Source organism: Orcinus orca, chromosome 1 (assembly GCF_937001465.1).
Source record: "Orcinus orca chromosome 1, mOrcOrc1.1, whole genome shotgun sequence".
In the NCBI taxonomy this organism is placed as follows: Eukaryota; Metazoa; Chordata; class Mammalia; order Artiodactyla; family Delphinidae; genus Orcinus; species Orcinus orca.
Window position 1 is genome coordinate 33234719 of NC_064559.1, and position 24286 is coordinate 33259004.

The following is a 24286-nucleotide window of genomic DNA, read 5'->3' on the forward strand; positions in this document are numbered from 1 at the left end:
GGTCACTGGGTGGTGACTGCAGGCAGTGCCCACATCTGCCTCCTGCTCGTCCTCTCTGGGGCTAATCATGAGATCCGGTTTTGCCTGCCTCCCAGGATGATCCAGGAAGAGAAGGAGTCCACAGAGCTCCGTGCTGAGGAGATTGAGACACGAGTGACTAGTGGCAGCATGGAGGCCCTAAATCTGACCCAGCTGCGCAAACGTGGTTCCATCCCCACCTCTCTGACTGCCCTGTCCCTGGCCAGCGCATCCCCTCTGTTCAGCGGCCGCTCCACACCTAAGCTTACTTCCCGCAGTGCTACCCAGGACCTGGACCGAATGGGGGTCATGACCTTGGTGAGAGTCTTGGGGCAGTTGGTGAACAACCTTGTCATCACTGGGCTTGGCCGAGGGGAGTTGAGAAGGCACAGCAGGGCTCACTCTCTCTCATTTGGGCCCCAGCATCTTCTTCTCATGATGTGTGCAGACCCTGGCATACCAGGTCACCAGCATGTCCTTCTGGGTCTGGAAAGGGCTATGTAGTATCTTCCTTACCCTCTCCCTTGGGTAATGCTTAAGAAACTCACCCAATGCCCATACCTATTTCTTTCTTCCAGAGGTAGCCCTGATTTATTTTTTCAAGCCAGTTTTTTTTTGTTGTTGTTGTTGCTTTGTTTTGTTTTGCTGTGATATTCTCTTCAGGCCTGTGTGAGGCACTGAATCCTATCTTCTCATCCTAAGACCACTGGGCTCCCCTTGGGGTAGACTTTCAAGCAACCAAAGGGTGAGTCCAAGCTCACCCTTCACTCTCTCTTCCAGCCCAGTGACTTAAGAAAGCATAGGAGGAAGCTGCTGGTGAGTGCTGCCTGATGACGCAGGTACTAATAGGTTAATTCTCCCAGGCCTTTCCCTTTTGGCTTCTCCCCACTGGGCCCTTGAATCTGAGTCTGAACTCTGAGAGGCCCCTAGGGCCTCCCCTCTGCTTTTCTCCATGCTCCTCTGCCTGTCTGGGCTGGGTAGGCAGGCCCCAGGTCTCTCCCTCTATCCCCTGACGGCTTCACTGTCTGTTCAGTCACCAGTGTCTCGGGAAGAGAACCGAGAGGATAAAGCCACCATAAAATGTGAGACTTCTCCTCCTTCCTCACCCAGGACGCTGCAGCTAGAGAAGCTTGGCCACCCAGCCCTGAGCCAGGAAGAAGGCAAGAGGTAAATGGAGCAGACCCCATATCGAGCCTCTCCATTCCCAAGTTTATCTCGTCCCTCTCTCTGCCTCTGAACAGGCTGCATCTCACTTGTCCCAGGTGTCTGAACATCTCACTTGTCACACCATCGGGGAAGGACAGTTCCATGTCTCCTTTGGTCACATGCTCTGATCATACCCCCTTAACCCTCCCAACTCTGACACTTACTGTAAGTTCTTCCTGAAGTCTAACTTCCATCTCTCATGCTGTAATTTAAGTATGTTTCTTCTCATTCCACCCCCTCCTGGCTGTCATCCTGTAGTGCTTTGGAGGATCCAGGCAGCAACCCCAGCAGCAGCAACAGCAGCCAGGACTCCTTGCACAAGGGCACCAAGCGCAAGGGCATCAAATCATCCATCGGCCGCCTGTTTGGGAAGAAGGAGAAAGGCAGGCTGATCCAGCTGAGCCAGGACGGAGCCACCGGCCATGGTCTCTGTCTCCTAGTAAATGGGTGCGAGTAGAGGGCAGAAGCAGGAGGGTATCCTTGGATCCAGTCTTCTCTGCCTGCCTCCCAGGGACCAGTGGGCAGAAGCCACAGACACAGAGATTCAGCTCCAGAGAAGAAGTTTTCTGTTAGAGCTATTTCACAGCGGGAAGGGCTACCTCATGAGGTGGTAGCTCCTGCCACGAGAAGTGTCAGGCATCAGTGTCAGGCTGTTTATTTGATATGCTGTAGAAGGGGTTCCTGTATTCAGTGTGAGGTTGGACCTCTGAGGTTTCTTCCAATCTGGAGGTTTTCTGAGGTACTGTGCTCAGGACCTTCAGGAGAAATTTCTTAGTTCTTTCTCTAAGAGAGTCAGTTCTTAATTCCTAGTATATCTTGCCTTCAGGACTCAAAATATCACAATGCCTAATCATGACTTTGTAGACATTATAGTCAAGTAAGTGCTTGGGCAAGGGTAGCATTATTAACACCTCTATGATGATATAAAGTTCCAGTGTGTGCTTGGTGTGTGGTAGGTACACAATAAATGTTAGCTGTCTTCCTCTCCCTTCCCCTATTCCTTCTTTCCTTTCTTCCTTTCCCTCCCTTCCTTCTTCTCTTTCCCTCATCTATTCAGTTATTTGTTCAATAGACACGTATTGAGTAACTACTGTAAACAAGGCTTAGTATTAGGTATCGGAGCAATAGTGCATTCCTTCAAGGAGCTCAGTTTCTAATGAAAAGGAAAAAATAAAGAGATGATTCTAAAACAATATTAAGATAGCAATAGGCTCTGGGTGCTTCTGGAACTCAGAGGTCAGCCATGGAGTGGTGGGGGCGACAGGAGAAGCTTTCTCTGCTGGGCAACACCTGGGCAGAAGCTTGAAGGCTAAGTGGGAATTAGCCAAGCCAAGAAGAGGTGTGTGTGTGTGTGTGTGTGTGTGTGTGTGTGTGTGTGTGTGTGTGTGTGTGTGTGTGTGTGAGGGGAAGAGGCGGGGGGGTAGGGGGGATCTGAGAAAGGCAAAGATTCATGGGTGTGAGAGTTTTGTAAGCAGTTGAGTCTATTCAGAGTGGGGAGGGAAGAGGGTGGGGGGAGCAGAAGAGGTGAGTTTAGACCCTAGGCTGGGGCCAGCTCATAAGGGCCTTGCAAAATATATTGTGGAGCCAGCCACACATGGGAGGGGGCAGGGCTGAGAAGGTCTGGTCAGTGGACGAGGCATCTCGTGTTGAAGCCTTATGATTTCCTATGTTCCCCACACCACATTGGCACCTAAACCTAAGACAGCATCCCAGATTGGCTTCTGGATTACCAACACCCTCGGTCCTCTGTGCACTTGTGAGGAGTGACCAGGGCTTAAATGAATTGTAAAATGCTGCCCCTGCCATGAACTCTAGCATCAGTTCAGGAGATCCTTAACAGAAGAGGACAGAGCTATGCATGTTCCCTTTTGAGATTTGTGCAAGTAAGTGGCTCTGAGAAAGAGGCCCAGACACACATCTCTGAACGTGCCTCTTTCCCCACCCTCAACCCAGGTCAGGATAATTCTGTCTGAGCCTCGAAGCCCACTCTGGCTCTCTGGGTTTCCTTTTCCCCTTGGTTTGGAGGAGGGACAAGTTCTGTCTAGGATTCTGCTGCCGTTAGGGTGGAACGACTTCCATCCGTCTGGCTGAAAAACACCTCCAGGGCTGAGGCTCCCAGGGGAAGGCTCTCTGGGCTTGGGGTGACCCACTCGATGGCACTGTGGGACTGCCTGGTTGTAGGGATGTCATGTGGAGGCTCCAGGAATAATGGGTTGTCCCATCAGACCCTCGGGTTGTCACATGTTGAGGAGCCTCCTGCTGGTCTGCTCCCCGGTCCTGGCCCAGGCCAAGGGAGGAGAAGCAGAGAGGGCCTCGCTGATATGCCATCTCTTCCCTTCTAGTTCTGCTAATAGACTCTGAGCTTGGTCTGCAGGAGCCCATGGTACCTACCAAGCTGGGGACCCAGGCAGAAAAGGACCGGCGGCTGAAGAAGAAGTAAGAGCCACCGGCCAGTCTCTGCCAGGGTGGGGTCCAACCCCTCACACACTCTTTTCCCTGGACTGCCATGGGACTGAGCTCAGGCAGCCAGAGCCCAGCAAGGCCCTTTCTGGACTGAGTTGGTCTGGTCTAAGTGGGCACAGCAGGGTTTGGGAGGTTGTTCTTAGGATGACCTGAGTGAGAAGGAGACAAGGGTGCTGTGGGAGAGTGACCCAGCATCTGGGGATCTCTGGCAGAGCAGAGTAGAATGTGTTTCAGGCCATGTGCAAACAAAGCGAGAGCCCTCACCTCTGGGAATGGAGAGGTGTTGCTGCTTCATGTCTTGGTGTCACACTGCTTCAGGAATAGAGCAGGGGTGGCAGTCCAATGGTGGGGAGAAGGGGTAGTGGGAGTCCAACTCTTGGCACAGCCCATGGTCCCTGGGAGTAAGCTTGTTGGAGAAAGAAGGAAGGACTAGTGAGTCTGTTGTTCCTCTTCCTGAAAGACACCAGCTGCTTGAAGATGCCCGCAGAAAAGGAATGCCCTTTGCCCAGTGGGACGGCCCTACTGTGGTCTCCTGGCTAGAGGTAAACCTGGGCAAAGGGAGTCTAAGTCTACTCAGGGGTCTGGTGGGAAGGATGTGTGGACTGGGACAAGGACTCCTTGGGCAAAGGGGTGGTATTTCTAGAATTTTCCCAGCATGTTTCTCCCGTGCCAAGTGCACAGTGCCATACCTAGCACTTAGCCAGAATCGATGCTATATACTCATGCCTCTCAAGCAGCTAAGTCTGGATAAGGGCAATTAATCTTCACTGAGCCATTAAGACTTTCACAGGTGGTTTCATTCTTCCTATAGGTGCCCCCAGGAGCTAATCACCCATGCAATGTTGGTAAAGTCCCTTCACCTTCCCAGGCCTCAGATTTTTCATCTGTAAAATGGGAAAAAGAGGCATTTGATGATGGTCATCTCCACATTTCTAAATTCCTCTGCTCTTCATTTGCTGTTCTGAGGCCATGGATGAGGCCTGGCCCTTGCCTCTCAGTATTGCCAGACTTTTGCAGTGGAGCCCAGATCTCGGGAAAGGGGCTGAATTTACCCTCTGTGCCCCATATCTGCAGCTCTGGGTGGGGATGCCTGCTTGGTATGTGGCAGCCTGCCGGGCCAACGTCAAGAGTGGGGCCATCATGTCAGCCCTCTCGGACACAGAGATCCAGCGGGAAATTGGCATCAGCAATGCCCTGCACCGGCTCAAGCTCCGGCTGGCTATCCAGGAGATGGTGTCGCTGACCAGCCCCTCTGCCCCGCCCACCTCCAGGACTGTGAGTGGCCTCTCCCTCACCCAGGACATTTTCAGAAGCCCCAAAATAGTGTTTACAAAGTTTCATATTGGTCATTGGGAAGATGGTAGCATTTGAGTCCTGCCCCTTACTTCCCATCCCCACAAAGGGTTCCACCGGGTCTCCAAGAGGAGGTAACACTGTTGCTAGCAGAATCCCAGCAGGCCTAGTTCCCTGCTTCCCACGTACCACTCATGAGCTCCATCTCCCCATACCTACCCTGCCGGTAATTTTAGATCTTTGGGCAGAGTTTCCAAAGACAGGACTTCTGGGTTCTGTGTTTTTGCCAGATTGGGGTAGCAGAGGGAGTAGGGCATTTGTAAATTCTGGTCCTCTAAGCTCTCCACAAGAATGTAAACCTCTCCATGGACCCCCAGGGTAAAATCTTTCACTGTAGTCCATCTCTGTGATTGGGGTCAGCCCTTATTCCAGATTCACACCATTTATTCATATTCATTCAGGAAACATTTGTTGGGTACTTCTATGTGCCAGGCACTGTGCTAAGCAGTGCAGATACGGTAATAAAAGAGAGTTGCTCAGAGCTAGACGATGTGCAGAATTCTGGGCTGGGCCTGTGGGAGGACTCAGGGGAAGGGAGCTATGTCTTGTCCTTAGGGCTCCCAGCCTGATGGGGAGCCTAGGAGCTCACACGCAGGACCAGCTAGGTCTCCTCTCTGCTTACAGTCTTCTGGGAATGTCTGGGTCACCCATGAAGAGATGGAAACTCTGGCAACATCCACTAAAACAGTGAGTCTGGCCCTGGGCCCTGGGCCTGGGGTTAGGGCTGCTGACTTGCATGAGGATGAGGGAAAGGTTGTGGGAAGTCAAAGGGGCTTGTAGCTGATCTAATACGAGATTGGTATCCCTGATGTGTGATGGAGTTCTGGTCTCAGGGTGGCGGGTGGGTGGGAAAGAAGTGAGAATGGAAACAGTGTGTGTGTGTGGGGGGTCTATTCCAGCGGGCCACAAGTTCACCCTGGGCTACTGGTATACTCCAGTGAAGAAGAGCAGGGCTTGGGAGCGTTCTGCCCTGCTATTGTCAGGAAGCCACAGAGTCCTTAACCCTTGTGCTTGAACCTTGGTGGAGGAACAGGGAGGGTTGGGAGGACCTGGCACCTCGCCAGACTGTGTTTCTGCCACACACACATTTGATCCCCTCTCACTGCAAACACAGGCGCGTGCACCAGCCTTCTGTGCTCTCTTAACCTTCCCAACAAGCTTTCCCTAGTCACCCATTCAGCTACTGGGGTGTCTGCTCCTCCTTCTTGATGGGACCTTGGCTGGAGGCTGCTAGGTTTCTTGACTTTGCCTGTTTCCCCTGACATGCTGCACTCATTCCTAGGACAGTGAGGAGGGCAGCTGGGCTCAGGTAAGAACCCCTCCTCTTGTCCAGAACCAACTCTCGGCAGTTTGGGGTAGTGTTCTCCCAGCAGGTTCGCTCCCCTGCAGGACTCTCTGAGCCCCAGTCTTTTAGGTCCCTCTTCACACAAAGAGTCCTGGGCACAGGTTCTCTCCTCCGCTGAAGCCACCCACCTCGATCCTTCCTCATTCCCCTTTAGCTACTTCTGGTTTTTCACCATGGCAGGTGAGGGGCCTTGGAGGGCTGTGCCCCCAGCATGCCTGCCTCTTCCCCTCAGTTCGACCCTCTTTCCAGGAGTAATGAGACTTAGATTAGTATGAATCCTCTTCCTCTTCCTGTCCCTCTCAGGGGTACCCCTGGTGAGCTGAGCAAAGGGCTTTCATTCATTCACTTGGTGAGCAAGGATTTATTGAGCAGCTACTAGGTGTTAGGCCTTTCTATGCCCTCTGGATACAGAAGTGAGCAAACTTAGTCCTCATGGGGCTTATATTCTAGGGGAGAAACAGACAGTAAACAAACAAATAAATGGATAATATATCAGATAGATGTAAGTGCCATGAATAAAAATGAAGCACGTTGCACTGTTCATACTTGTTGGGCAACCCCATCAACAGGAGACTGGACAGATCAGTTACAGTATGTTCTCACAGTAAAACACTATTTAGCAAAGGGAATGGATGACTCAGACATATAGTGTAAAGTGAAAAGTGTAAGTCCCCAAAGATTTTCTATTAAAACTCAAAAACAAGCAAATTTAAACATTATTTAGAGAAATATACCTTGGTGACTATAAGAACATTTTTTCAAGCAGGGGCATCATGGACAGAAAACTCAGCATGGTGGTTACCTCTAGGGGGGCAGTAGGGCATAAGATGGGGAAAAAGAGCATAAGGATGGATGCAACAGTGTGGATAACATGGATGGTGTCCAAGGATGTCAACTTCGTTTTTATGCTTAGTAATGAACATACGCTACATATGTTTTATATGTATCAATCGTTTTATTTTAGAAGATAACAAAATAAAATGTTCAATTCTAAAAAAATCAAGGTGGGTAAGGAAAGAGAGTGATGGAGGGTTACCATTAAAATTCGTTCTAAGGATAGATGGTTAAGGAGGTCCCTGCCCTCAAGGCAGGAGGCAACGACTAAGTGGAGCAGGCCTCTCAGAACCAGACTGGGTGGGCGGTGGGGCGCACAGTGTATGGTGGGGTGGGGAGGCGGCACACGAAGGACCTAGAGAATCTCTGGAGAGACAACCAAGCCTTAGAGAAGAGCGCTGGCAGGCGCAGTTCACCTTACTTCATTTTTTTGTATCTTTAGCCAAACGTAACTCCCTGTGGACCGTGTGAGGCCAGTTTCCCAAGTGAGACTGGCTTTCTTTGTCACTCTGCAGGCCCTCTGTAATGCAGCCTATCCGCTGGGCTCAGCAGGCTTGAGGCTGACTGAAAATCAGGAAGGCGAGTCTGCCTTACAGCACCACAGATGCATTTCAGAGTCGATGGGAAGGATTTCCTATGACTTGCTGCCTAGGTGGCTGCTTCTGTTCATTAGTGTAGATAATTGATAAGTGAGTGGGAATATATCATTCCAGGATCTTAAAAAGCTCCATTTAAAATCCTCACCTCCCGCCTCTACCAGCCCCTCAGTGAAAGTAAGCTGAATTTTTTTTGAACTGCTAGCTGCAACCTGCCTGCGCTGCCTTTGCCCCCAGCCTCCTCCATCTTGTTCTCCAGACCCTGGCCTATGGGGACATGAACCACGAGTGGATTGGGAACCAGTGGCTGCCCAGCCTGGGGCTCCCCCAGTACCGCAGCTACTTCATGGAGTGCCTTGTAGACGCTCGCATGCTGGATCACCTCACCAAGAAGGACCTGCGGGTCCACCTGAAGATGGTGGACAGCTTCCACCGGTGAGCCAGGCTGGAACCCGGGGCCACCTCCCTACACAGGTCTCCCCCAACTCTGGGGGTCTGTCTCCAGGAATAGAGGTGCTTCCATCTCTTTCTTTGCCTGTTCTGGGTGGTAACAGGTCTCCCTTTGGGGAAAGCCAAATCTTTGTCTCCCCTGCAGTTTGAGGGTTTAGTCCTCTCACCTCTAACCCTTAAGACACAGTCATTTCTCTTTAGCTTCACTTGGAAAATTTCCCCCCTAGATATGAATTTTATTTCTTGTCATTGAGCTTGCTGAATTCTCTACATTTACCCTGAGAAGACTCACACTGAACCCAGCATCTATTTTAGGTGTCTAATTCCTTACAAGATGAGAGGAAAGTTCTTTCTGGATGCTTGCCCTGCCAACATCCCAGATCTGAGCCTCTCAGTTTTAAACACACATCCTTTTGTACAGGAAGTCATCCAGTGTTCTCCTCCTCTTTGTTGAAAAGGTCTTCTGTGCAAAAGTATCTGCAGTGGAGGTCACAAACTGGTAGCCTGAGGGCAGAATTTGGCTCACACATGTAATTTGTTTGGCCTACATTGTATTTTTAAAACTGTGACCTTAGCTGCCAATATTTAAACACTAGGAAATGTTAAACAAAATTCTGGATGTCTGGCTTCTCTTGAAAAAGAGAAAGCTCTATGGGCACATCCCAGCATGGAAACAACCAGCTGGAGCTAGGGAGGCAGCCCTCCTAAGACATAGGTTTTCGGTAATGGTTCCAGGAGTTGATAGGTTTTAGGAAGTCCTTTTTAACATCCAACTTCAAATCACACAGGCTGCTATTTGAGCCAGGTCTTTTATCTTGAGTAGTTAATGTGACAAAGGGTGGAGCTGGGAGTGTGGCTTTTCAAGGTTCTTTTAGGGCTCTGCAGGTGTCCCTTGGTCTCTCCAACTCACAAACAACAGAAAGTTATATTTGGAAGGGATCTAGTTAGCCTCCATATTTTATGGGTGAGGAAACTGAGGCATGGGAAGGAGCAGCGGCCCGAGGTCACGCAGGGATGCTACCAAAATGCAAGTCTCCTGACTGAAACCCAGTTCTCTTGCCACCACATTGCAGAGCCACCTATGCTGGAACCCCCATCTGTGTCTGCCCTGAGCACCACCCCTCCCTCACCACCGGGGCTGAAAGAGAATCTTTTGTTTCTGTCAATCTGGGAGGCTGCCAGGCCTAGCTGCACCTGTTCCCTCCTCAGTGATTGATAGGGCTGGGGAGAGAAGGGCCATTCCCCACCAAGCTGAGATGTGGCTCGGCTGCTAGAGGATCAGGCAGCCCAACCCTATACAGCATTATGGAAGTCCTTCCCCGACCCTTTGCCCATGAGAGACTCTCAGCCTATATACACGGTTCCAGATTTAGCTCTAAATCTTGGGTACTTCACAGTTTCTAAAACATTTCCACATTTCTTACCTCAATTAGGTATATAACTGCTTTTTTTCCACTTAATATTTCATAAGCATGTTCTTATATCTTTAAAAATTCTTTTAAATCATACTTTTTTAACGATGAGAAAGAGTTATTTAAAAACTCTCCGTTCACAGATGGGGAAAACAAGTCCAATAGAGATTGAGTGTCACCAGGTCACTCAGCCAAGTGGTTACAGAATGGGGCCGGCAACCTTCTTTCTTGACACCCAACTCAGAGCTCTTTTCCTTAGACCATAGTGTTCTATTGAGCAGGTTTCCATGAGAATCTCCTATTTTGATAGGAGAAAAAGCACACACAATAATTAGTAATGTCCTCCCAAAAGTGGTACCATTACTGAATGCCTCTGATGTTCAGGGGCTGGTCTAAGCCCTTTCATACAGGATCACCTTTAATGCTCACAGTAACTCTGCAGGAGAGTTATGACCCCCATCTCACATATGCTGAGTGCCACTCAACTGGGAAGTGGCACAGCTGGCATTCAGATCCAGGTTGATCTGACTTTAAGGCCTTTATATTTTTGCTAAGATGTGCAACAGCTTTGAAAGTCATAGGAACTGAACTGAAAATTATAGTAAGTGAGATTGAAATTAGAGGCATTTCCAGTTAGGAGGTATGTGTGCATCTGCCCCCTCCAGGGGACCAAGGATTAAACCAGTGGCCTTGAGCAGGATTCCTTAGAAGTGGTGTCTCTGAGCTATAAGGGTTTGTTCTAGGCAGATGGGCTACCTGGGTAGAACTGAGGGGAGAGAAGTAGGGAGAAATCAAGCATAATTTAATCTCACAAAGCAATGGCCTCAATGATAGAGTCAAAAGTATTTGGAATTGGGAGAGACCTATTTTATTCCTCCACTTTGTAGATGACAAAACCCAGAGAGGCTGAATGACAGAGTAGTGTTCAAGTTTAAAGAAGAACACTACAGGGAAAGCTGCCCAAGATGGAATGAGCTGCATCAAGAGGTAGTGAGTTCCCTGTCACCAGAGGTATTTAGGCACAGGTGTTCATAATACTCAGAAGGCTGTTACAGAGGTGACTCCTGCATTAGGTGGGGAGCTTGGACTGATAGTGTGTGGGGTCCCTTCTAACCTACGGATTCTTTGATTCGTGGCCTGGCTTAGTAATTATTTATTGAGTGCTTACTATGCACCTGGTACAGTTTAAAGTACTTTTAGTACTTTATGTGAATTATTTCACATCATTCGTTTAGCATTTATGGTGTTTACATTTGTGGAATGTGTCAGGCACCATCCTAGGTGTTTGAGATACATCAGTGAACAAAACAAACCTCCTTGCCCTCATGGAGCTTACATTGTAACTGGGAGAGACAGACAAGGAATTATAAATATATAGAATGTTAATAGATAAAAGGTGGTAGAAAAAAAAATTAGACCAGAGTAAGGGGGATTGGTGGTGCTGGTGATGTTGCAGTTTTAAATCAGGTGGACAAGGTAACTACTGAATTTAAAATATAACATTTGAGCAAAAACTTAAAGGAGACAAGGGGGTAAGCCATGTAGCAGACTGGGGGGCAGGGAGGGGGTGTGTTCCAGGCAGAAGGAGCAGCCACTGCAAAGGCCCCAAAGCACATAGGCCAAGCGTTCCTGCCATGTTTGAGGAACAGCAGGGCTCTCAGTATAGGGGCAGATCATGTATCACATTGTAGGCCATTGTAAGGACTCTGAGTGAAATGGGGACACAAAAGAATATCTGTAGGGTTCTTTGTCATTCCAGTGCCTGGAGAGGGAGGGATATGTTGCTATCATTCAAAGAACTTTCCTTTGTCAAGCAGGCCCACACCCTGGCTGAGAGGGAGGGCTTGGGGTAGGCAGAGAGAGGGAAGTGGCCTTGTGATGGATTATGTCTAAGCCCTGGGGGAAGGAGGAGAAGGAGTGGGCTGTGATGCTCTTTGTGCTGGAGCATATAGGTCTTGATGGGCTGTGGTTGGTGCTGGATATGGGGCAGATGTGGTAGAAACGTGGCCCCACTGAGGCTCTGGCTCAGGGGGACTGTGTGCCTGCAGAACCAGTCTTCAGTATGGCATCATGTGTCTGAAGAGGCTGAACTATGACCGGAAGGAGCTGGAGAAGAGGCGGGAAGAAAGCCAGCATGAGATCAAGGGTAAGCTTGTCAGGTTCAATAAAGCCTCCTCTGAAAGTTGTGGTGGGAGCGGCCTTGGGGGAGCAGGGACCTGCCTCACTGATCCCTGCCTTGGGCTGAGTGAAGGGAGAAGAGGCATTCTGTGCCACAGGGAAGCTCCAAATCTAAGAGGGAAGACACAGCCCTTAGGGAGCAGGGAGCTCCCAGTCTGTTGAGGGAGACGCAATCCATGCCCAAAGGATGCTGCCATCTGGTGGAGGAAAAATAGCCCCTGCCCAATCAGCTGCAACATCCCCCTCCCCAACACATTAGACGATGGCCACCAACGAGACAAATGCAGTGATCCCCTTGGGTTAGTGCTACAGACTGGTGTGAGAAAGTGCTCGTGGAACTTGGTGATCTGGGTGGGGCTGGACAGGAAAGAAAGGCAAGTCTTAGGAGAGACCTTGAAGGTAGAAAGAATAAGAAGAGGGCCATTCCCGCCTGGGGGCAGTGGATGACTGGTACAGGGGCTCTGGGGAGAAAGCCTATTAGCCTGACCCTGAGTCTTGCAGGCTGGCAAGAATGGAGTGGTGTGGGGCTGGTTCTCCAAGAGCCCAGGTGCCAGGGAGGACAGAAAGAAGATGTGGAAAGTTGAGGGGGGTAGGGGTGGCTAGGAGCCAAGAGAACAGGGTGGACTGGGGCTCTGGGTCTAGGAACCTCTATTTCTGTCCCTGGAGGGGCCTTGGCCAAACCTGTCTCTTTCTGCTCCTTTTCTTCCCCTGCCCTCCAGATGTGCTGGTCTGGACCAACGACCAGGTGGTTCATTGGGTCCAGTCTATTGGGCTCCGGGACTATGCAGGAAACCTGCATGAGAGTGGTGTGCATGGTGCTCTGCTGGCCCTGGACGAGAACTTCGACCACAACACGTTGGCCCTGGTCCTCCAGATACCCACGCAGAATACCCAGGTAGGCTGTAAGTCTCAATCAGTCTGATCTTGGTCATCAGTCTCAATCTTGGTCTCTCCCTTTCCTCCACTCTCTTGCTCTCTCTCCCTCTGATATGCGCAAGTTTATGGATTGGTGGGAGGGCTTTCTGGAGGCCTGTTCTAGAGGGGATCACAAATGTCCTCAAACCTCCAAGTGGTCCCTGTGCATAACCAAGCCCCCCTAGGAAACAAGTGCCCTTCACATACAGAGCACGTTCAGCACAGGCCTGGAATACTGTGTTAATCCCCACACTGCAGTGAGCACCCCCATCTCCTCCCAGCCCCATCTTTACGGCTGAGACTTTTCCTCTACTTGCTTCTCTGACCTGACTATTCATAGAAGAAAACTAGCGCTGGGGCCCACAAGGACCAGAGAACCCATATCCCCTTTGTTCCCCCCCCCCAACCCCCCGCCCCAGGGATCTGTTCCTGGGTCCCTAGGCTTTAGAAAGTTAAATATACCAAATAACACAGCCCAGAGCTTCTCCGTGCCAGGGCTTTGCCTCCCTGTCAACAGCTCAAAAGATTAGACATCTCCTTCCATTACATTTGATAATTATTATGGAGCTGTCATCTAAGAATATACCTAAATTCTCTTGAACCTATTTATATGTTTGGCTTTTTTAACTTCCTGTGGGTAATGGACTCTAGAATTACTACCTGTTGTGTAAAGTACTACCTAATTTTATTTGTCCTAAATGTACCCACAGTCGGCTCCCCCGGGGAAGAGAATTGCCTCATCCTAATTGTCTATGATTTAGTACGGGTATTTGTATTTGACTAGCTCTCACCTTCTGTGATTTCATAAACTCTGATTGTGTTGCCTCTGGGTCCAAGCTTTTGTTTCTTCAGACAGAGTGGTCTTAATTCTTTTAGCCTTTCCTCATATAGACTTGTCTCCATGCCCTGATCATTTTAGCTGCCCTTGTCTGGACTGTTTGCAGCTGTCAGATCTCTTGAAATTCAGCCACCAGAGCTGCACAAGCTATTCTGGGAGCAGACGAGTTTTCGCTTGTGTGAGGATAGGGCTGAGTTGTCTTGTAATTTTGGGTGGAGTGTTGGCCTTTTAGGGGTGATGGCAGCACACAGGGCCAGGGCATCCTACAGTCTCTCTGCAATGACCCATCCCAACCAGTCAGAATGGATAGCACAGATTCCCCTCGCTCTCTAGGAAGAGCTGAGATTTCCCCCAAGCTGCAATTTTTCTTATTTTAATCAAGGAGTCATTTTAAATTTTATTTATTTATTTATATATGGCTGCATGGCACGCGGGCACAGTAGTTGTGGCTCGTGGGCTCCAGAGTGCAGGCTCAGTAGTTGTGGCACATGGGCTTAGTTGCTCCACGGCATGTGAGATCTTCCCGGACCAGGGATTGAACCCATGTCCCCTGAGTTGGCAGGCAGATTCTTAACAACTGCGCCACCAGGGAAATCCCAATGCAATTTTTCTATGCTTGCCCATTTCCAACCCCATCAGCTGCTTTCTTGCCCACTCATACAACTTTGTGAAATGTTTCTGAAGTTTGTAAATGTCATAGTCACCTTTCATTACCCAGAGGAACAGTGTCACCTGGATACTTGAAAATTAACTATGCTTCTCCTTTCTGATCACTTAAAAAAATATTATGTTCCCAATACCAACAAAGACTGTCCCCACAGAATTCTATGGTTAATATTATCTACCCAGAAATGGGCTTGTTTTTCTCTCATTTCCTATCTCTAAATACATCCAGTTTTTGTGGACAGCAGTACATCTGTAAAGAGTAGCAGGGCTACTCTCTGTTGCTCTCTAACCGTTCTTATTATTCTGACCCATTCATTTAGCTTAGCTATTAGGGGAAGTAGGATCTGACCCAATATGGAATCCTTCATTAAAAATGGTTCAGAATATCTGGTGGTAATTTTGAAAATTTTCTTGTTTCTGGCATTTCTCAAATCTCCTAGCGAGAAATTGCTGGGAGGCCTATAGAGAAGGCCTTTATGCCCCACTCAGCCCAAGGGCCACCAATATCCATGACTGAGCAGTTTTCCTAAGTTTAATTTTTGATGTGGAACTTTATAAAATACATTTATATAATCTAAATAAGTTAAATCTTCATTATCCATGGTCTACATGCTTAATTTACCCCTCCAGAAAGGCAGTATGGCATGATATTCCCTTACAGAGACAAACTGTGGGGGGGTTTTCCCCAGTAGGTGAAGTCTGTCCATCCACGTGTTCTATGATCCTACTTTTTTAAAAAATTATAGTTTTCTAATTTGCTCCATATGAAAAAAATTGTAAGGTTAACATTTTGACTTCTCAGAGGACACCGAGGTTAGCTCAAAGGAGCGGCATCAAGGGCTAATGGGTTAAATGCACTGAAAACCCCATCTCTGCCCTTGGACCCCCTAGGAAACAGGTGAAAGATGGCATTAGAGGTCACTAACTATAGCCCCTCCCTTCTCTCCCCCTTTCACCCTGTGGACTCCAGGCACGCCAGGTGATGGAAAGAGAGTTCAACAACCTGTTGGCCTTAGGCACAGACCGAAAACTGGATGATGTGAGTACCTGGCTGTGAACTGGTCACTGTTGGTTTGTTGGAGTTCATGAGTTCTGCTTTCCTCGGGCTAATGACTGGTGGGGTGGCCTAAGGGAGGAGAGTCATAGAGGATGGGCATGATATCAGGGGGTTGGGGAGGCAGGGACAGGCCTAGCAATAGGCCTGGAGAAGTCTCTATGAAACTCCTTCTGGGTACCTCTAGCCTCTTCCAACTCTGTGCCCTAAACCTCCTAACCACACAGGATCAGAGGTTTTCCCCAAAGGTCATCTCTTTGGGATCATACCTTTTTCTTTATCTTTTAGAGCCCCTCTCTTCAGGGCTGTGAGCACAGCATATCTCCAGCCTGCTAAGTTTCCCACCCATCCAATAGTGTGGTTGTTTGGAGGTAGACATTATTCTGAGGTCATTAAATGACAGGTTTGCTCACATGTCCCTCAGTGCAGTTTGACACAGCTAAACACATGGCTCAGGCCTCTATCATCCCAGCTTCCTTTCTAGTTTTACTCTTATGCCCCAGGTCACTGAAGAAACAGTCCCTTCCAACTGAGTTTCATCAGGCCTTCTCCTTGAGTTCAGGTTGGACTATGTCTTGGAAGACTCCGAAGTTCTAGCCATAATGCTCCTGTTAGAGATGCTCCTAATCTAGCATTAGGATGCTAGATTGATGCTCCTAGCACAATGCTCCTCCTAAAACATACGTGTTTCCTGAGGGCACAGCCCCCTCCCCAGCCCTGGCCTCCTCTCCCCTCCCTCCTCCCTCCTCCCTTTCTTACCATTAACCTTGCCTGCCTTCCCTGTCAGGTCTGCCTTAGCTGCCTTGGTTCCAAACAAGTTAAAAAAGAGCCCAGACTGTTTATTTTTAGCTTCTCCATCTTCAATCAGAACTCTTTCTGATCCCCATTTTCTCTGCAGCACCCCTACCTCTACCAATGCCTCTGTTTAGACTTCTGGGCCTCCTTGTGGGACACCATTAGTGTTATCTGCTTATCAGTTAGTCTCTTCTTAGTTGGGTTTAACAGGGCTAAACCCCACCTTTGTGGAATGACTACTGCACCTCGGTAGATAGGACAGACTCAGAAACATACAGAATTTGTGGAGGGGTGTTTTCTTCACAGAGGTGCCTTGAAATTTGGAGTGTGTTATTTACACACACACATATTACATATGTATGTGTGTGTATTCCACTCAAGGAGAGAAACTGCCAGACCCCACCAGATGTCCCCACTGTGAGATCTGAATCTTCCCAATGCCCCTGCAAGGTGGACCCTCCTACTTATTCCCCACCCACTAGGTTCTAAGCTTTCTTTGATACAGCTTTCCCATATATCTTTAAATGGTGCTTTCTAATTTAGAAAACTCTTCACCCCTTCAATCCTAACAAAAATATTCTCTGAATGCCTACTCTGGGCCAGGCATTGGGCAAGGCATGGCGGTGCAGTGATGACAGACATCTTATTTTATGCTAACAATCATCATGTGAGACAGGTTATTATGCCATCTTACAGATGAGGAATTGAAGCTCAAAGAGGTAACTTACTTGCTGTCACAGATAACTTACCTGCAGTCACAGGCTGACATGTGGCAAAGCCAGACTGGAGCAAAAGTGTATCTGATTCCTGTGTTCTTTTTCCTACCTCCTGCTGCCTCCTAAAAGTGGAGACAGCTGTCCTATCAGGCTTCAGGCATTGGGGTGGTTACTGAGTAGGTGACATCATCTTGGCAATGTAGTGGGCTTTCTGGGATGCAGCTAGGTGTGGCGCTGGAGGGAACTGATTCTTTAAAAGGAAGCTTAAGTAGAAGGCCAGGTCCTAGGAATAAGGTGAGATTTGGGGGTGGGGGGAGTGGCAGGTGGGAGGGTGGAGATCCAAGAGACTGCCTCCTGTCCAGCCATCCAGCACACCATCAGCAACCTTGAGCTATCTCTTTCAACTGTTTCCTTTGACAATTCTGGTTCTCAGTCTCCCCTCTCAAGCTTCAAGGCCCTGGAGGGCTATATCCAGGTCTCCCATGCATGGATGTCAGGACTCAAGGGAAATGAGGAGATGAGGAACACAAAGAACATCTGACTATTAGGGGACAGGGGAGAAAAACAGAAACTAGTCCTTAGGGTTGGCTGAAGATAGAAATGGAGAGAGAGAGAGCGTGCAGAAGAGAAGGGTCTCTAGATTAGGTTAAAGATAGGATCATGGCGAAGACAGAAATGATGAGGAAAGTTCCTGATAAACTCAGGGATGGGATGCCTGCCTAGGGAGCCAGCTGCCATTTAGCAAATATTTATCGAGGGCCTATGGTGTTCCCAGGCACTACTCAGGTCTGCGGATATATTGGTTGGAACAAAAAAGATCATAATCTCTGTCCCATGAAGCATAGAATTTGAAAGGGTAGGGTGGGGGGAGGAAGAGAGGGAGAGAAAGGAATTGATGAAATAATCTCATAAGTACATTTAAAAATGCTATGATGAATGCTATGACAGAGATACATGGTGCTAAGAACTGATGGGGGCATTTGGCCTACTCAGAGCACAAACAACAAACCCTAATGGGGTTGGGAGAGGTTGTTTAGGTGAGAACTGGTGGGTTAGTGTCTCTTATTCCTGCTGCTAGCAGTCTACCTGCACCAGTTCCAAGAACATAAGCATTGAGGGGGATTAGGCATGGCTGCCAAGCAGGATGGATGTGGGCTCTGAAGGGTGGGGTGGGTGCTTGTGCAGAGGGACATCCTGTAGAGTTATGGCTCTGGGTGCCCTCTGGCAGAGATAGTTATTTTGGAGACTTGGCTGGCATGGGTGAGAGGGCAGACAGCAGGAGCCTTTGGAGGAACCTGCCTCTGATTGGCCATCTGCCTGACCCATCACTATCAATGGGTCAATGTTCTCCCCTGATCCCCTCAGGGATAGGCAGCCTGAGAAATAGGTAGGGCAGATGCTGTTATTCCTATTTCACATTTACAGATAAGGAAACTGAAGCTCAGAGAGGTTACTTGCTCAGGGTCACATAGCTAGTTTTGATAAAATGGAAGCCAGGTCTCCTGACTCCTGACCCAGCGCTCTTTCAGCACACCGGTGCTGCAGCCATACTGAGGCCCCAGAAAGGCAGGGAGGAGTGAATGGAGGCTGGCTGGTGACTACTTCCCATGGATGAGCCTGAGAGGAGGAATACTTTAAAGGTCAATGGGCACCCCAAGCCCAGTTTGAGATGATTGGGGTGGGCAGAGAAACAGAGTTCAACTGCAGGATGCCACATCCGAACAGGGGGACCCCACCCCGCGAGCCAAGAGACAGGGAACTTCAGAGTCACAAGGGCTCCCCGGAGTCATCCACTTGCCCCATTCACTTTACACAAGGAAAAGCTGAGGGCCTAAAAGCGGACGTGACCTTGCTTGCTTCTTTCCGAAGAGAAAGGTACCCCTAGAACCAGCCATTGACTGTCCTACCCCAGGCAGGGAGTGAGGGTGGCAGTTCCAAGGTAGCCCTGGTCCTTTGCGTGTCCCCACGGTGCAGGGGGAGGACAAGGTGTTCCGCCGCGCACCCTCCTGGAGGAAACGCTTCCGGCCGCGAGACCACCATGGCAGCGCCATGCTCAGCGCCTCTGCCGAAGCGCTCCCGGTAGGCTTCCGCGTGTCCACCCTGGGGCCATTGCAGCCTCCACCGGCCCCGCCAAAGAAGATCATGCCTGAAGGTGAGTGGCAGGCTGGCTGGGCATGGCCGCAGCCCAGCAGGACTTGGGTGCCCGGGCGGCGGAGTGGGACGGGCGCTGGCGCTCAGGCGAGGCCGAGGCGGGTGCACAGCTCCCGCGCCGGCGCTGCACTAACTAACGGCCGCCGCGGGCAGGCGCGGCCGGGAAGGCCCCACGGGCGAGCTGTGCGCGCACTAACCCGCCGCTCTGTGTTCTCCCGCGGCTGCCGACTCCTCCCAGCCGGGACGGCGGGGGCGCAGAGACTGGAGACCTCCACGGTTCGGACCTACTCCTGCTGACCCCGCCTCCCGCCCCGGGTCTGACGGGGCTGTGCCCGTGGCTCGGGGTAAGTGGGCCAGGCCCTGGGCACGGGCGCTCTTCGGCCCGCCCTCCGCCCGCACAAGGCCTCCCCGCACCTGTCCCTGGCCTCCGGCCGGCAGTGCCGCTCCCGCCCTGCTCGCGCCCAGTGCCCGGCTTACCCCTTCTGCTTTCTTTGGCCTTGGGCGCTTGGAGCTTGCGAGCACGCCGCAGATACCTTGCAACCCGTCTCTCAGGGACTCACTGCCAGCTCACCGCGCAACGCCTGTCTCTTTCTCTCTCTCTTAGCACACTCTCACTATCTCTACGGACACATGCTCTCCGCCTTCCGGGACTAGCTACAGCCCCCAAGGCCAGCTTCCTTCTGCTTGGTTTCACAGGCTCGGAGAGCCCTTAACCCTCCTGCTCGGTCCCCTTACTCCCACGGCTCCTAGTCTCATATCTCAGAATATACTGTCTACCCCCTAGCCATCCCTCTACCCCAGGTGCAACGTGTGTCCCTTGTAAGGCTCTCCGGGATGTGGCTGGGTTTCCTGGTGTTGTGGAGGCAACCAGGTTGTCCATGCTTGTGGGTCTGCGGGAGGGAGGGGAAGGCAGCCCAAGATGGATGGACTCCACCTTCCCTCTTCTGCATCTAGCTGGTCTGGACTGCAAACTCCACCAGAGACCAGGACACAGCGTCAAGGGCTGGGGATGGCCCTTCCGAGAAAACGGCACTCCAGACTGCCTTGCTTGGGTTATTGGGCTTTCTGGTTTCTGTCCGCCTCTTGGTTGTACTAGATGGTCTACAGCTGCTCTTGGCACCTTCACCATTATCCCTCCCCCAACTCATCTGCATAGCTGCAGCTCCTGCCTCACCTCCAGGACCTCCTTGGGGGCTGGGAAGGGCTGTAGAAGGCCCCATTCTTCCTCAGGATGATGAACCTGGGAAGAGGGAAGGCTAAGGTGGAGATTCTAGGCCCTGGTTTAAGTTGAATCCCAAACACCAAGCATAAGGATGGGGAAACTCAGCCCTCCTGCCCAGTGAGAGGTGCAGGCAGGTCAGCTAGAGGGAGAGCCAATGGCCTGTGGCAGCCTTAAGCCCAGATGGCAGCGGGAATGCCTCCTGCCCCAGCTGTAGGGTAGCGCTGCTGCTGGGCTGGGGGGAGAGGGAACTGTGTGGATCTTGGCTGTGGATCAAGCTAACCTTGCACTGCCAGCTATGCTCCCAGGATTCCTTCCCTTTCTGTCCCCCTCTGCCCCACTTCTTTGATAATTCCAGCCCCGTAAGAATATACCTAATGGGTGGATTGAGTATATACATTGACCTTAAAGTCTGGTTTGGGAAAAAGGTAATCTGAGGCTTCCTTCCTCTGATCTCCCAGGAAGAAAATAAAGATTCCCCTGTAGTGAATCATGTCCTAGGTCCAGGAAATCCAGTGTTGGTGAAGACTGTCATTCTCTTGCTTGTCCCCACACCACTACCCCCTTGTTCAGGGCTCTTTTGGTGTGCAGGGACTGCTTCGTCCAGAAATTCCTGAGACCTGCCCAGTTTCAGTTGCTTTCCCCAGTAGCACGGCAGCATCCAGGGCTGAGGGATACAGGTCCCGCTTTGGTAGGAATGTTATTTCCAAGAAATCCCTCTTCTTAACCCATGTACTCATCCTGCCAAGGTGCCTGGAAGTGTTTGGGACCCAAGTTCAGGGTGAGCTGATGGAACCTAAGGTTTCATCCAAATAAAAGGAGAGGAAAAGTGCCTGAAGCATGTTTCCTGGAGAGGAGCCAGTGAAGCGCCACCCTGCAGGTGGCTGAGCAGCTGGTTTGCAAGCTGATGACTTGGATTCTGAGTGGCGGCTAGGCTAGCAGGTGGGATGATGGGTCAGAGCACCCTGTCCAGAAGGAGTGCTGGAGCCTGGGGCAGTACCAGGCTTACAGGTTTCTGCTGCTTTTCAGTAGAGGAGAGGTCCACCAGTGGTGGGGCTAGGTGGGCTCCCATGGGTATGGGCAAGGCATCCAACTTCCCTTGCTCTCCCTCATTGTTCCCTGCACTTCCTGTCTGTCAGGCCACTGGGAATGGAGCTGGAGTTCTTGAGCAGAAAATAAGTTGGATGGAGAGAAAGAGCTCCTATCCCTGGGTAATGGATGTTAAGATTATGGAGAAACCCCAGATTCCTAAGATTGGTGAAGTTGGAGACCACAAGGCCATCTGACTCCTTCAGGGAACTCTGATAGGCTAGCATAGTGGGAAATTCAGCCCCAGCCTCTCCTCTACAACTCAACCCTATCTTAATTAGTCATGTCATAAGGCAGCAGCTGGCAGGACCCAGGTCTGTTCGGGGCATCTTGGGATTATTGCAGGGAGGTGATGCATACAGTGATGGAAGGCTCTTGTCTTGGTGTATCCCTTGCCTCACAGTCAATATACTTTTTATTTGGGGAGTCACTTGTGACCCATACCCCCTCACCAGCTTCCTGTATCTTTTCAGGTCCCTTCTCAGTACCGTACTACCGACACAGTGCATCAGGAATGGGTGTATGGGTCTGTATGAGTGTGAGAGTGTGTGTTTGTGTGTGTGTGTGTGTGTGTGTGTGTGTGTGTGTATACATACCAATAAATAACCTGGTTTTGAGACAACATACATATGGCTTTGGTCTTTTTTTTTTTTTTTAACTTTGAGCTTACCTGATACATCTAGCTTATTCCACAGTCCTAAGGGCTGCTGTAATCTGGAAAGTAAATATCAGAGTTTTTTAAACTTGTAGTCAGTAACCTTCTGTTTACTTACATAACCATGGGTTGATAGATTAGTGTTTGAGCTACTTGTGCCAAGGGAGTATAGGAAAAGGAGTGAGGAGTCCTGACTGCTGGGATTGATTTATTTCTTTTTCTTCCTCTGTACACACCTGCTTCACTATCCTCATAGACTTTCCTACTGATGCAAGAGTTACTGAAGCTAAACACCCATTAGTCATATCACGCTGCTGTTCGCTTTTGTAGCAGCTCCCCAACACTGAGGTCCAGCTCCTCAGTGTAGGACAAGAGGCCATCATGACTTCTTCCAACAGTCTTGAGTCCACCTAACTCAGAAATGTTGCGTCTACCCAGGCCCATCACCAGAAGGCAGCACAGAATACTTCTGCCCTTGCCTTTGCAGCTGTGAACCTTCCAGACCCACTTCAAGTATCACCTGGGAGGCATTGCCTGCCTCTCTTCAGAAGAATCAGATAACCAGCAACCTTTTGTGCCCCTGGCACTCTGTGCACACTGTGATGCTGCCCAGCCATTGTCCTCTCTTTGTCTGTTTCCCACTGGGCTGTGGGGAAGCTCCTTTAGGGTTAGGTATATATTTGAATGAATAAATGAACCAACCTTATCTCAGAGGGTTTTTATAAGGATTATTATTAAATAAAGCTAAAAATTATTGAGAACTATTGTGTGCCAGGCACTGTTCTAAGCATGCTAAACGTATTGGCCCATTAAATCCTCCCAACCCTGTGATGTATCCTCATCACCATTTTGCAGAACAGGAAATTCTAAAGCTGAGACCATGCAGCTAGTGAGATAGATGTGCAGATGTTTGTTAAAACTTCTGGCCTGGTACCAGGAGTGCTTAACAGATATTACTGGCTTCTCTTTTAAGTGAGCCCAAGACCTTACACTGAAGTTAAGCCTCTCGCAGCTCCCTTTCTCAAACTCTTACATCTGTACCACTCATGCGGTACTTGGCTCCTGTGATTTTCATGGAGCCTTGTTTCTTCTGTTCATCTGAATGGTGAACTCCCTGAGGGCAGCGTAATCCACCATCCAGCCTTGTATCCTCTCCAAGGCTAACTGACCCGCTGATGATACAGGATGGCAGAGTCCATGGGCACAGATGGCAGGATGGGAGTAAGACAAGGCAACTTGTGACTCAGGGAGGCCAAACAGGCAAGGGAAGATGCTGGCCTAGTGCCTACAAGCCTCTGGGGGTCCCCTCCCACCCTCTCAATGATCAAAGGTAGAGTTGACCAGCCTTGGTGACCAGCTGGCTACAGGAGTGAGATCTGAAGGAATCCAGGAAAACTACAGTTTCCCAGAGTTGCCATCTACTGGGCTGGGGAATGTAGAGGGAACAGGCTCATGTGAAAATGTGAGCTTGATATTGGACATGCTGCATTTGAGATGAGACCCCAACATCATGTTTCTGTCAGCATTTGTAAAAAAGAAAGAAGACTCTAGGTTTCTTTCCTAGAACACCTTCCTTTGCCTTCCTTAGGAATGGTCCCAGCAGAGTGAGAGGCAGAGAATCTGGATCAGGTGGTTGCCTGTGGCTGAGCAATGAGGGACAGCTAGAATCGCTGTGGGGTTTGCGGATCCCATTTGGGCCTAGGTGGTGCCTCCTTAGCCAAGATCCTAGACCAATTCACAGCCTTCAGTTCTTCCTGAGCTTTAGGTCACCTCCAGGCATCTCTGCCCTAGCCTGGAGCCCGGAAACCAGGAATTCAGACAAGTCCAGGGGACGTGACATGGTGGGTCTTATCCAAGAAACAGATACCTGAGCTGAGGGGGCTCCTCTTCTCTCACCCTCCATTTTACCCCCTTTACCTCCCTCTCCAGTTGGTCCAACCTCCTACTACTATACCTGCAGCACTTAAAAAGGTTTTTCAGTCTGCCAAATAGGTTACTTTGAGAAGTTAGATACCTAAGGATGTTTATTGGAGTGTAGCAAATAGTACTTTAAGCATTCTGCAATTGACACTATCTAAACACTCCAAGAAGTTCCTCTCTACACACTGACAATTGGTATGTCAATTTCAAATCTTATCTTTTTATTCTAGCAGATTCCCTAAAGTCCGTTATTAGGCAACATTTGTTTAACTTTGATTTATTGCATGTGCTTCCAGGGGAGACCAGATGTAAGCTAATTTCCCCAAAGAACTATCACTCATTACTCGTTAATTGGAGTCTTATCTGTAATTCAGTTGGGCAGGTCAAGCATTTGTTAATTTAAGAAAGTCCCT

General features: G+C 49.8%; 1 protein-coding gene across 17 annotated transcripts in view; it reads left to right on the top strand.

Moving 5' to 3' along the window:
* The window catches only part of PPFIA4 (PTPRF interacting protein alpha 4), a 48101-nt gene extending 26235 nt beyond the window's left edge, over positions 1–21866 (top strand). For 5 of the 17 annotated variants that reach the window (XM_049713120.1, XM_049713135.1, XM_049713128.1 and 2 more), the window contains 15 exons: positions 96–336; positions 799–834; positions 1052–1185; positions 1483–1649; positions 3567–3660; positions 4148–4229; positions 4762–4962; positions 5665–5727; positions 6323–6349; positions 8075–8250; positions 11726–11823; positions 12575–12750; positions 15245–15313; positions 18814–18991; positions 19144–21866. In XM_049713120.1, coding sequence (XP_049569077.1) covers positions 96–336; positions 799–834; positions 1052–1185; positions 1483–1649; positions 3567–3660; positions 4148–4229; positions 4762–4962; positions 5665–5727; positions 6323–6349; positions 8075–8250; positions 11726–11823; positions 12575–12750; positions 15245–15313; positions 18814–18991; positions 19144–19703 — 2302 coding nt within the window. In that variant the 3' untranslated portion in view covers positions 19704–21866. Of the gene's footprint in view, positions 1–95; positions 337–798; positions 835–1051; positions 1186–1482; positions 1650–3566; positions 3661–4147; positions 4230–4498; positions 4963–5664; positions 5728–6322; positions 6350–8052; positions 8251–11725; positions 11824–12574; positions 12751–15244; positions 15314–18813; positions 18992–19143 lie in introns of those variants that run through there. The other 12 variants (XM_049713138.1, XM_049713165.1, XM_033410518.2 and 9 more) reach the window with 9 other exon arrangements.
* The last annotated feature ends 2420 nt before the right edge of the window (positions 21867–24286 follow it).